Genomic DNA, 13,806 nt, shown 5'->3' on the forward strand with positions numbered 1-13,806 from the left:
GGCCTGCGCAGAGGAATTTTTTAGGTGAAGCCCAGTGTGCGCGGTACTGGCTCCACCCTTTCACCTGGGGGTCATCTGCAATGGCCCAGTAGGCCGGGACGCCGGCAGCGAGTCCTCCAGGTGGTAGGTGTTACATTAACGAGCTCTATCTGCCCGGGTTTGATGTTAGAGTTTTCCTTCTCTTAGGCTGGCAAGGTTGGTGGGCCCAGCCTGCCCATCTGGTTATACCGCCGGACAATTTGGTCGCACCATGACGTAGCAAACTCTGTGAAAAACGGGGGGGACCAGCGAGAAGGTGTTGCTACGGATGCAGTAATGCAGGAGAGGCCATTGCAGTGACCATCTGCCAGGCATAGCCAGACAGTGACCACGCGGCATTCACTACACCGGGAGAGGAGAGGCTATGTATTGCGCATACACTTTCCCTGGGGGGGTAGGATACCCAGAGGGAGCCCACCCCCCCACCCCCCCATGGGCGCTAAGCCCTAAGTAAAGACTTGGCCTTAGTGGTGGCAGATTTTACTGGGTTAGGGTACTATGCGGCTAGGGGAGGACCATGAAGCATCCCCCTTTTGGAGAGTTAGGTGTCTGGCATAATCAACCTTTGGGCTTAATGACCTGGGTGGGGAAAATGCATACTGTCCTGGAGGCTCATTTAGAAAGTGCCTTCCACTGAGACTTGAGTCTGGTGGTTGGGACTTCTGGGGCATGCCTCCTTGCTGGGCTGGCCTGGCAGGAGCTGTGCCACACAACTTCGGATGGGGGCTGGGTCTCTCGCCCATGAATGGCAGGGGATCAGTCTGGTGAGACCCCTAGCCCTGACCAGGCCATACTTTTGGGTGCCCTTGACATTGTGATTATTATGCTTAATAAAGTGGCCCTTAGTTATACCAATGCCTTGTGTCCGACTCTTCATTCCGAACTGGAGGGGCAAAACCAGCAATCTGTTACAAGTATAAAATGATAAAAACATAAAAAATTTAAAACAAGATATTAGGTACTATACAGCTTATACCTAATACACCTAATACAGACTTTTGCAAATTCTAGCTTTCTTTTTGCATGAGCTATGCCTTCCACAGAAAACCTTTTCTTCCATTGTACTTTGGGAGATCCATGCTTTAAAGGCCCCAAAGATCAAATGCCTTTGTTTGGGGAGGAGGAGGAGGAGGAGGAGGAGAAGAAGGAAGAGGAGGATATTGCATATATACCCTGCCCTCACTACCCGAATGAGAGAGGTTTAAAATCTTTTTGCCCTTCCTCTCCCCAAAACAGGCACTCTGTGAGGTAAGTGGGGCTGAGAGAGCTCTCCTATACAAGCTCTTGAACAGAACAGCTTTGAGAGAACTTGTGGCTGACACAAGGCCACATCAGCAGGTGAATGTGGAGGAGCAGGCATCAGACCTGGTTCTCCCAGATAAGAGTCCACACACTTAACCTCTACACCAAACTGCAGGATTGCAGTTCCCATCATAATTCTAAAACTATTAGCACATTTTGAATCCCATAGATCGATTTTCAGATGAGTTATGGCTGGCTCAGTAAACCATGGTTTCCAATGTAGAAAGGAGGGTGTGGTAAGATTTCTGGAGATTGCATAATCTGATGTGATTATGCCCTTCATGGCTACTGTTGTAACTCCCACAATCATTCTGAAGTAATTGTCCAGTTTTGATGATTCTAACATTTCCCACAGATGAGTAAATGATGACTGTCAAAGGAAAATGTGTAACGTGTTGATGTTCCAGGGACTTCATGGGTCTGGATGTTTTGATTCCCATAAGGCAGTGCAACTACCATAATCATCCTGTATCCAGTTGCCAATTTTGAGACTCCTGGAATCATATTCAAATTTCCTCTTGAATTATGTATGTGCCAGATAGACAGAAGGGTGTTTGGAAAAATGAACTCTTCTTTACAGATTGTAAATATAACCACAGTTCTTTAAATTACTCCTTCTTTCTTCCTATCAGATGTTCCCTGATGTTCAACTCAGGCTGCAGCACAATAATGAAACATTTGGGGGCAAAGATGCAACCCAGAAGGCCAGCGCTGGACGCTAAAATGGAGAAGATCTCCACGGCCACCATAGATTTCCCCTTGGTGCTCAAGTAGGTGGGAACAAAAGACAGCCAAACACTGCAAAAGACCAGTTGACTGAAAGTGATAAATTTGGCTTCATTAAAATTGTCAGGCAACTTCCTGGCCAAAAAAGCCACCACAAAACTAACAATCGCCAGGAAGCCCATGTAGCCCAGGACACAGTAAAACATTGTGACAGACCCCACATTGCATTCCAGGACAACTGCTTCAGCCTCTGAGTGCATGTCAACATCTAGAAATGGAGGAGAAGTGGCTAGCCACACAAAGCAAATGAGTGCTTGGAAAAGGGAACAGGAAATCACAATTGTATAGCCCATTCTTTTCCCCATCCATCTCCTCAGGTTGCTTCCTGGCTGAATGCTTAGGAAAGCCAAAACTACCATAATAGTTTTTTCCAGTACACAAGAAAGAGCAACTGAGAAAACCATGCCAAAAATGGTTTGTTGGAGGAGACAGAGCATCAGGTGCGGTTGACCAATGAAGAGCCAAGCACAAAGGAAGCAAAGGAGGAGGCAGATCAGGAGAGAATAGGTGAGGTTCCTGTTGTTGGCTTTGACAATGGGGGTGCTGTGGTGTTTTATAAAGATTCCTAGCACCAAAAGAGTAATGAAAGAAAAGGAAAAGACAAAATTCACTAAAGTGATCCCCAACGGTTCTCCATAAGACAAAAAAACAATGTCTTTGGAAATGCATTGATTTTTTCCCATGTTTGAGTATTCATCTTCTCTGCAAGTGAAGCACTCATCCAAGTCTGTAAAAAGAGCAAGAGGCAGCAAGAAGACAACTTCAGTGAATCCTATAATTCTTTCTATATCTCATTCTTCAAGTGGATCATACTGTGAGGATTACAACCTCCACATTTCCTTCCAGAATCAATGCTTACCTGCAGGAAATTCTGAGGGCATGGCTGGACAATTCCACATGCAGGTAGATTTTTGTTTGTTTTATTTCCCCTTTGAAAATATAGGAGTTGATCGCACCTTTAAGACCAACCTAGTTTTATTCAGAACATAAGCTTTCGTGTGCATGCACACTTCTTCAGACGAGGAATGAGGTATAGTAAGCAGAGCCACATATAGCTGATGGGGTTTGGAATGGCATTTGGCATGTCAAACCCCACCAGCTATATGTGGCTCTGCTTACTTTACCTCATTCCTCGTCTGAAGAAGTGTGCATGCACACGAAAGCTTACATTCTGAATAAAACTAAGTTGGTCTTAAAGGTGCAATCGACTCCTATTTTGTTCTACTACTTCAGACCAACATGGCTGCCTATTTGGATCTTCCTTTGAAAATATATCACTACTGTTGCATATATTGTATTTGATTGTGGGACATTTTAAAGTGCCCTCAATCTCAAATTGTCTGATGTAGTTCCTAACAGAGGGATGTTAACCTGAGAGAACACAACTGGCCCAAGTTCACACTATACCAGAGCTACAGTGTGGCTTACTTCATGGAAAACTACCAATACAATAAATACTACTGGTTTGGGCCCTATTCCCTTGGGACTTACAGTCTGCTAACAGACCAGCACTTTGAGCTGACCCATAGATGCCTCAGAAGGCACCCGAAAAAAACTGTCCACACAGTAACATCTGGCAGCTGTCCCAATCCCGTACTTACCACTTCCTCTGGGCCGATCCATCTGCCTCAAAAGGCACAATGTCAAAAGTAGTGCCTTTTCACCGGGACGCCTCTGAGGCACCTCCCAGCCATTCAGAAGGCTGAGAAGCACCTGAAGAGCACCCAGGGAGCTGTGAATGGGACACATGAGCGTTCCAGACACTCCCCGGGTGCCCACGGCAGCTCCGGGGTGCTCTATTTCTAGCCGGCTTTATTTGTGGTGACCTGAAGCCACTCCAAATCAGTCGTCTGATATCACCCACATATTTCCTTGGGACTTAGTTTCAGGGAGGGGAAATCCACTCAATCTATGGCATTTCATTATCATTCATCAGCATTTCAGATACCATAACTGTATATTTAAGTAAAAAAAGGGGGGGGGTCGTAGTGGTGTTGTTGACCTAATGTACTTCAACGTGCCTCAGATCTTATGCACATGTGCACACAGACACAGTACTCAAAGCATGACACTTCTGTGAGGTAGGTCTGGTTTGGAATGTGTCACTGGTCCAGGGTCATCCAGCAGGCTTTCATTGTAGAGTGCGGCTCTTGCTCCAAAATGTTAAGCACTGAACACCCCAAGCTCACATCTCCACTTTGAATGGTGCAACCCTCTTTAGGATTGGGCTACAAATCTCTTACCCTTTTCTACTCATGGCTTCTAGAATCCACAAAGATTATCTACAAGAGTGATCCTGAGATGCAAAAGACTTCCATATCCTTTTGTTGTTGGCTTGACATTAGTTCTTTTTAAAAAAAATATTATTTGTTTGTTCGTGTGTTTGTTTGTAGATTTATATACCACCCACTCTGCAAGCAGACTCTGGGCAGCTAACAGTCATGATAAAACAGTTTAAAATACAATTATAAAGGAATAAAGCATAAACAATTCAAATTATATAAAATGTGCTATAAGAAAGATTTGTGTATATTTTATGTAATTGTCTGTATGGCATGAGGGTCATGCTTCTTTGAATGTATTCGTATTGGCTATGGATTGTAACACTAACAATAATAAATGAATTTGATTTGATGTCATACCCTTCTGATTGGAATTTTTTCCCTCTGGACAAGGAACGCAGCCATAGCAGCAGAATGGTTCTCCCTCCTTCATTTCCTTCCTATAACCCGGATGGCAACTTGCACTGCAGACAGAAATGGGCTGTGTCTAATGTATAAATGAGAGAGGAAAATCAGTCTGTAATAGATGTAAAAAGATGTGTTTCTCCAAACTAATAAAGGTCAATAGGCCAAGACAATCACTTCTCTTCTGTGGTGTGTAGTATGATTGAGACATTCATTACCAAGTATCTGATGTTTAATTACTCCTGCAAGGCTTTTTAAGTATGAAACTGAAGAAGGACTACATGAGTTGCAATATCAGGAGACCAAGAGGCCCCATTAAGAGGCAAGGAAGGAATCCTTTTTCAAAAGTTGGCCTCACCTTTTCCTGCCTGCTATAAATTAACCCACAGTGGCTATTTTTTTTCTATTACGTGGTTTCAAATCAGTGTTTGTGCTCAAAGACTGACTCAAAATTCTTTGTACTCTTTTAGAAAATGAAAATGGAGCACCACAGCAGATGTTAGCATAACATATTTTCTTTAATGAAAGCTGCTCCAGATTATGTGGACTAATATTACCTGGTTAAACCAGCTGTTCCATGTGATGTGGTCTTCATTAATGGTAAGCATTCGGTCTGTAGGAGCTCCTGGATGAACCTCTCCAATTTTGACTTTAAGAACAGATTGATTTGGGAAAGCAAGCCAGTTGATAATATCATACCCTGTGACTACCTCTCCACTAGTGTCAAATGAAATACTGTCCCCAGCACTGTTATTAAATGAGACACTTTTCAAGAAGTAGTGAAGCTAGGTTGAAAAGGAAAATAAAAATTGAGCTCACCTCTTCATTAGAAAGCAAAGGACATGTTAATCATTACGTCTCAATTTTTTTAAAGAAAGGAAATGTATGAAATGGCATGGCCTGCCCATGAAGCAACCTATGTAAAAAAGCTCACAATGCCCAGCCATTTCATGTTTTCCCCTGGGTCTTCTGCTCAAAGCATTGACCATGAGATTTCTGTAATGAATGTCAATATATCAAAAGCAGATTTGCAACTTACAGACATGCATCTGAACAACACTTGAATAGCATACTCGAGATTGCTACAGCACAGACATTATCTCCAGATTTTGATGTAATAATTCAGACCAAGAAGTGTCAGTTATCAGATATTGTTAAATAAACAAAATAGTGCAAGAGATCTAATGTCTTAAGCATATTTTGTTTTTGTTTTTGTTTTTTTTAAATCTTCTATTGTGTTTGTCTGTGTCCTTTATAAAGTTTATATCTGTGCTATCTAGCATTACATTTTATGACACACACACTGTCTCCAGCGCTGTTGTAAAAAGAAAACACTTTTCAAGAAGTGGTGAAACTAGATAGAAAAGGAAAACAAAAATTGAGCTCACCTGTTCACTGGAATGCAAAGGGCACGTTAATAATTACACATATATATTTATTTTAGTATGTTTCTATTCCTCCCATTCCCCATAGGGTTCAGGCTGGAGTACAACACATGATAAAACAATAAAATGCAATTAAAGCATTTTTTAAATAGACAACTCAACAGCACTCAGAAAACTTTGCCGTATCATCACATATTGCCCAGCCTGGCCATCTCATATCATAATATCTCATAGAGATGGCAGATATTAGTCCATTTATAGCACAGGTGACAATGCCAATAGGGGAGGCCAACCAGATCAAGAATAGAAGCCTGCAGCCTCAACTAAAAGCCTGGCGGAACAGCTCCATTTTACAGGCTTTACGAAAGGCTAATAAGCCAGGTAGGGCCCAGATCTCTGTAGGGAGCTGATTCCACCAGGTCTGGGCCAGGACTGAAAAAGCCCTGGCCCTAATTGAGGCAAGGCAGGCATCTCTTGTGCTGGGGACAGCCAACAGATGACCTCCTGGGCATATATGGAAGAAGATGGTCCTTGTTTAAAAAGCCCCCACAAAATTTATGAAATAGTATGGCCTGATATGTTTTGGTTTTTCCTTTTTATCCTTTTATATGACTATTGTAGATATGACACAGATTCAGTTTTTCTTCTTACTTTTTTTGTATGTTAATTTCAAGTCAAAATGCATTTCCTACATGTACCATTTTGCTGCCCACCAAATTGGCAGGAAATTCAAAGGAAACAACATTGAGTTCTTTCTCAGGACAGAGCATGGGTTCTTCAACTAGAGGGAAGTTCCACACTTGATGAGATGTATGGTATTATGAAATGTGCAAATTACAAATTCAAAACAGACTTTGAGAGAATAAGCTCCACAAATAGTAAGATGGTAACTAAGTTGACAGTGTTTTTTTTTCTCTTCTCTGAACATTCAGAGGGTACTAGACGGTTAAAAAACAACAACAACCTAAGAGCTACACAAATGGAAAGTGGAGTAGGCCCCAGAGATGTCCATCTGGTCTCGATGAGGGTGAGAGCCTTTTCAGTCCTGGCCCCTGCCTGGTGGAATGAGCTCCCCCTGGAGATCTGGGCACTGCAGGGTCTGCTCCAATTCCGCAGGGCCTGTAAAACAGAGCTCTTTTGGCATTGGGCATTACTTGTTGCTGGCCTCCCCCCTTCATTCCATCCCAGTGCTATAAGATCTACTGGACCTGGACAATAGGCCATGTCTGTGAGGAAGAACCTGCCCTTTTAGTCTTTATTGTCACTCTGTAGTATTAGATTTTATATATTTTAAATTGGTCTTTTTATTGTTTTTATTGTTGATTATTTTTATGATGCAATCCACCCTGAGCCTGTCCTATAGGAAGGGTGAACTAAAAATTGAAATAGATAGATAGATAGATAGATAGATAGATAGATAGATAGATAGATAGATAGATAGATAGATAGATGATGATAGATAGATAGATAGATAGATAGATAGATAGATAGATAGATAGATAGATAGATAGATAGATAGATAGATAGATATGACTCATCTCCCAACACTAGATCCATTTATCTCTATAGATAAGCAGATGGTCCTAGTACAGGAAAAACAAAGAACAGAAAAGTCACAGCAAAGCAATACATCTTGAGAGACCAAGGCTGCGATAGGTGAGTTGTTTGATCTGATGTCATTGTTCCTCCTCTCTAGATTAAAATATTTGTTCTAACAGCAATATCCATATCCCGTTCCCCAGTGGTCAGTACCCCATTCTTTGCCCCAATCTTCCTGACACTGGAGAAACTCTAATCTTAATTGATAGAACTGGTCTCAGAACACATTTCTTGATGTCTGAACTCTCCCTGGAGAAATCATGCCATTTGGAAAGTCAGATCGCACATTTCCATCTGTGCACTTTTTAAAATAGTTAGTGATATGCGCCTAAGTAGGTCTTTGACCCAGGGTTTTGAATCTCCACCAGTCTTCCCTCTATGTGAGCAAGCTCAGTTTTTAACCTCAAGCTCACACATTTTTTACTTAGCTCAGATAAAAACTGGCCCAGAACAAATCAATTTATACAGTAACTCACAATTTTAATTCCAGAAGCTCTCACAGTAGAATATTTAGTCACAAGACTCCGCAGTGTAGATAGAGTATTGATAATCACTTCTCATTTCGGTACCCAAATGGTGCATCAAGATTGAGAGACCATGGAGCAGTTGTTTTTGAATGCCAATCCTGCCCGCCCCCGCAAAAACACCCTCTCTCCTATTTCTTGGGCTTGGAGAACTGTGGAAATACTCCCTAGTTCAGCTCCCATATCAGCTGGGAGCTTGGAGAGGCTGGCATCCCTAATTCAGGGAGATTTGGGTCAAGCTGGAAAAATTTAAACATCCAGGCAGCCTTGCTTCTGAGTAAACCTGGACTGAATATCTGCCCCAAAATTGTGTGCAGGGCTTTCTGGACATGGGTCTGAAATATGTCTGGGCACCCCTAGATTACCTCATGTGTTGGAAACAGGAAATGTGAAAGAAAGGCAGAAGGCTCTTGATTGGGTAAAAATGATTAAATACATTTCTTAAGGATGAATGATTCAAATAAAAGACTTGGACACAACCACTTCTTTTTTCAGTCTTACTGAACTTCCCTTCTTACCACACCCTCTGTCCCAAAGGATTTTTACATACATCGATCCCGTTTTTTCTTGTATGCTGTAATCATCAGTCACCACTCTCTAAAAATATCAAATAAACAATATCTAAACACTCATAAGTGCCTAGTTATGTGCAAGTTATGTCAACTGCATGTCTTACTGACACCCTAAGTTCGACTTTCACTGTCATAGTGAACTATAGAGCAAATGCATGGAGAATTGTGTCATTTTTAATTGACTGGATTGGCAAAGAGGTGAAGGATATGGATTTATGAATGATTTCCAAAGATACTATACTGTACACATTGCATCTTCTTCCAGTCCCTACATGTGTGGCTGTCTTTCTGCCTAATATATCTACCTGCCATGACGGTTGACTGAAGAAGTTACATTTCTTTCTCCCCATCATCCTTCTGTGTCCATTACAGAATGAGTACAGGGCATGTAGAGCATGTGCAATAGCAACGAAAGCATTGTAGATACTGTAGCTTGGGCCAGTCATTCTTGTTTCAAAAACATCAGCAGGAAGACTCTCCAGTTTCTCCTCTCCAGTGCAATTTTTACTAAATTCCTCCCCCAGTGGTGAACCTGAGTAATGACAAAGGAATGCTTGTTCCCAGAAATCTCGAATAAAGCTATCTCCTTCAGTCCAAAGAGGCTTTCTACTCTGAAGAAATTGCTGAAACCCTGGTGGTTGGTTGGTGTGAACTGTGAAGGATATACTTCCATGAAGGTTCTGTTTTTGCCAGTTTTTTTGATAATAAAAGGATACAAAATCCAATTGAATTGTTGCAATATATTCTTTCCCTCTAAGCTTTGCTGTTGTGAATTCTGTCTCTGACAATCTTTCACACCATCTAAGATATGAGATTGAATGACTGTCTCCATCTACAACAACTGCATTGGCTTTTCTCTCCATCACAACATCAAATATCTCCAATCCATTTTGCATCATTGTAAAATAATAATCTATGGTTGCAGTCTGTAGAATTTTTCCTGTGAAGGCCACACAGATGCCATTCTGAAAAAACAGAGGAAGCAGGGCTCGCCGAAACCTTTCTCCACGCTCATCATCCACCACAATGAGCCCAATCCACCTGAAATGCAGAATCAAGTGGAGAACCCCCTTGTATTGTGTGACTTCATTTGGTACCATCCGATAGACAGAAAGGCTTGATAATTTTTCATTCATTATTGAAGCAGAGCCATAGGTAATCTAAAGGAATTGAACAAAGAGAGGGAAATGCAGAGAATGAAGACAAAAATAATTTAAAGATTCTTCTCCATTTGGGAAAGAATCCATAATCTGCAGAGAAGAGTACACTTTCTAGTTGGGGTACTAGTAAAAAAAACACAGAAAGATCTATGCTTCACTTTGTGGCTGTCTATGGAGAAGATAAAAATGCTTTCATTTGCTTGGGCTGTGAAAGTCATCATGAAGAAGGGGTAGATGGGTACATCTGATGAAGTGAGTTTCAGTACTATGAAATGTTCTACTCTAATAAAGTTTGTACTGTCATAAATTCATAAATGCAGTAAGCCTGTAGTGGCAGAATAGAGCAGGATGTTCACAGCTACCCATCTAGATGAATTAAAGTGATTTTATTGGAAAAGAAAGGTCCTACTTCTGAATTTAAGACATGCATGTGTTTAGAACCAATCTATTCTTCTTTTAAATCTGCTTTTAAAAATATTCTGTGAAGTATTTTATATGGAGGATCATTTCATCATGTAAGTGTACAAAATGTGATATGGAAGCTCATATTCTGCATACCCAGCCTACCTGTGGGATATTGTAGACAGCTAACACACTTGCTATGTAGAGGGAAGTTTCAGCTTCAAGTCCTCCAATGACTGCTATAGGATTGTTCTTGCTGTCACACTTGTAGTTGGGGAGAAATCTGTTCTTTGTTGAGACAAGTTCTACTGTGGCATGATATGTCCCTCTTGCATTGAAGTAGCTGTTCCAGATGTGGGAGCCCAAGGTGACATTGGGTAAAATCCAGAGATTTCCATTGATTTCCTTCACAGCAAATGCCATGGCCAAGACATGTTGATAATGATTAGTCAGTACGCTATAACAAGAATAATTGAGGAACTAAGCAAAACTGATGTAATATTATTTTGCCCCAGGATTCATTACTCATAGCTGACTCAAAATATTGCTTACAGGATTAATATAATGGATGAGGCCCAAATTAGAAAGAGGTTCCCTACACTCCATTCCATTTGAAATTCAATCTATCTCTCAATTCAGAGATTCTTTCTGTTTATTTTAGGTGATTCTCTGATTTTTCAATATCCCACTGGTGAGTCACTACTGTGAGAATCTGCAGTTTAATTATAGGAAGAACATATTTAAGTTGGGGAATACATATGTTCTTTGCAGAAAGAAGTTCTTTCCTGTTCTTTCCAGATATGCCTGTCTTGCACTACAGTAGGTTCTGTAGTTGTGGAAGCCCAAAATGAGATTGGGTACAATTTGCAGGCTTTCATTGATTCCCTTCACAGCAAAAACCACAGCCAAGATATGCTGGTAATAGCTAGGCTGTACACTATGACAAGAATCAAAGAGCAATTAAGCAAAATTGCTATAATACCATTGTGTGTGATGCTTAATCATTCATATGTTAGTAAAATATTATCTATGGGATTAGAACAATGGATTTATTCAAGTGATATTCAGAATCTGTCAACTTCATCCCATTTCAAACCCAATCACTCCTTAATGCAGAGATTCTTTTTTTTCATGTTTCAGGTGATTTTCTAATATTTTAATATTTATCAAGAGAGTTGGAGCTCTGAGACTCTGTAAGGTAATAAAGCATCTTTGTCCCACTATCAAGGAATTCTGGCCTATCCAATGAGCCATCTAGGAGTGTGAGGATCAATGTTCCCTCTAAGCTGAGATAGTGTGAGCTATCTCACAATTTTTTAGCCTCCAACTCTCACATTTTTGTCTTAGTCCAAGAAAAATGGCCCCAGAGCAAACTGATTTATACAGTACCTCACAAGAGAGAATTTTTACTGACAAGATTCCATAGCTTAGAGGGATTATTGGTGAGGATGTGTATATCTAGATTGAAACACTATATTCAATCTACTCAAAGTCCATTATCAGTCTCTTCCACATAGTGGCTCTCTTTTGATAAGTAATAAGTTTTCTATTGCAAAAGAATCTCAGTAGTATTAGTTAGTGTTTTCTGCATTAGGTTCACAGTGAAGAATAGTCAATGTGCCTTTCTTCCCTAAAGGAGCATGGAATGCAAACAGGGTGGCTGGCAAATTAAGAAAGAAATCCAAAGGAATCTCTACATTTATAAAATTAATTGCAGAATGAACAACTGGTCAACAATCATTGTGGCATCCACAGATAATATGTATAAGAAGAAACAAACTCTCTTTACAAGGGCATATTATATGTCGTATAGTTGAGTGGTTTGCTGAAATCCATAATTTCTGAAACGACTTCAATAAGAGAAGTTATTCCTCCAATGAGGAGATCTCCTTGTTGATGATATTGGTGAAGATTTGAGAGGGGTTCGCTGATGGTGCATTTAGCATCATGGACTTTAGACATTGTTAGATTCAACAGTACTAGAACTAATACCACGAGTAATATCATTGTGCAATCAGTTCATCTCAATAAAGGTTTCTGTCTTCTCATGTGAATATTGAAGCAATTCCAATTTGAAGAAGAAGAAGAAGAAGAAGAAGAAGATATTGGATTTATATCCCGCCCTCCACTCCAAAGAGTCTCAGAGCGGCTCACAATCTCCTTTACCTTCCTCCCCCACAACAGACACCCTGTGAGGTGGGTGGGGCTGGAGAGGGCTCTCACAGCAGCTGCCCTTTCAAGGACAACCTCTGCCAGAGCTATGGCTGACCCAAGGCCATGCCAGCAGGTGCAAGTGGAGGAGTGGGGAATCAAACCCAGTTCTCCCAGATAAGAGTTCGCACACTTAACCACTACACCAAACTGTTTGGAAGAACATAGCACAGATCAGAATGAAAGAATCCTATCTGTCCCTAATCCTTCCATCAACCTGGAATGTAAAAGTTTTTATTTCTAGTATGCTCTACCAGCCTTTCCCCTAGTGGCCATATAAACACTTAGGGGTTCTGAGAAGTAATCGCAAAAAAAATTGGATAATTAAAGAGGAGTTTTCTGTAGAACTGTTGGGAAGATAAACATGTCTGTAGAGGCAAATTAATGCCCCGTTCCACCAGAGGGAAAGTAGCAGAATGATCGTCATCTTCCAAAACTATCCAGACTGTGTTCAAGCTGGGTTACAAGAAGCAGAAATGGGATGAACTGCTGCATGAGCCTACTTGAATGAAGTGTTGCTGACAGAATATGAGTATTTGCCTAGCAATCATATTCATTGTGGCAGAATTTTGTTCAAGAACAGGCCATTTCTGTCAGGGCATTTCTGGTTTCATATAGTAGCTTGAATTGGCCTACATGCCCCTGTCTGGTTCAGTGATGTCTCACAAAGTTTTGCAATCAAGATTCAGCTATACGCCTTCCACTAAGTGCATATCCCCCCACCATTGTTATCCTTTAATTGCCTATTTTCATATAAGCATTCCACACACACACACATACACACACTATTCATATATATGTCCCTTTCAATGTCCCTTTCTTCCCTAAAGGAGCATGGAATGTTTGGGTTACATGGCTTGGCAGCAAGGTTCATATATTGTAGTTCATCCTCTTATTTTTCCTTTGCTGCCCTGGGGAGGTGAAATGCAAACAGAAGTTAAGGAATCCACCATCACATAGAGATATGAGAGAAAGGCACCCTAACTACCCATTCTTGACAAGGAGACAGTACGGACTCTCTGTGCTGACAGATCATAAACTTATATCTGGGCAAAAGTTCACGCTAGCAATAGTTCCTCAACACAGGCTGGGATGTTACACATCTTGTACATTTGTAAGTGACATCCCTATTGGTTCCT

The 13,806-nt window shown here is 41.0% G+C and overlaps 1 protein-coding gene across 1 annotated transcript; it reads right to left on the minus strand.

Moving 5' to 3' along the window:
- Nucleotides 1-1,949: 1,949 nt before the first annotated feature.
- Nucleotides 1,950-10,879, minus strand: LOC132583134 (vomeronasal type-2 receptor 26-like). Its single transcript, XM_060254806.1, has 3 exons — nt 10,622-10,879; nt 4,770-4,896; nt 1,950-2,854 (listed from the first exon to the last, which is right to left on the minus strand). Exons 1-3 carry the CDS (start codon nt 10,877-10,879, stop codon nt 1,950-1,952), a joined length of 1,290 nt encoding a protein of 429 aa, XP_060110789.1.
- Between the last annotated feature and the right edge of the window lie 2,927 nt (nt 10,880-13,806).

Source organism: Heteronotia binoei, chromosome 15 (assembly GCF_032191835.1).
Source record: "Heteronotia binoei isolate CCM8104 ecotype False Entrance Well chromosome 15, APGP_CSIRO_Hbin_v1, whole genome shotgun sequence".
Lineage (NCBI taxonomy): Eukaryota > Metazoa > Chordata > Lepidosauria > Squamata > Gekkonidae > Heteronotia > Heteronotia binoei.

What these genes read in the sequence shown, in the direction of transcription:
- LOC132583134 (XM_060254806.1), bottom strand. Translation starts at nt 10,879, where the DNA reads ATGGCATTTGCTGTGAAGGAAATCAATGGAAATCTCTGGATTTTACCC. An exon ending in CTGTCTACAATATCCCACAG is followed by an intron (nt 4,897 to 10,621) that starts GTAGGCTGGGTA and finishes TTTATACATTAG; the next exon opens with ACACAGCCCATTTCTGTCTG. An exon ending in AAAAAATTCCAATCAGAAGG is followed by an intron (nt 2,855 to 4,769) that starts GTATGACATCAA and finishes CTCTTTTTACAG; the next exon opens with ACTTGGATGAGTGCTTCACT.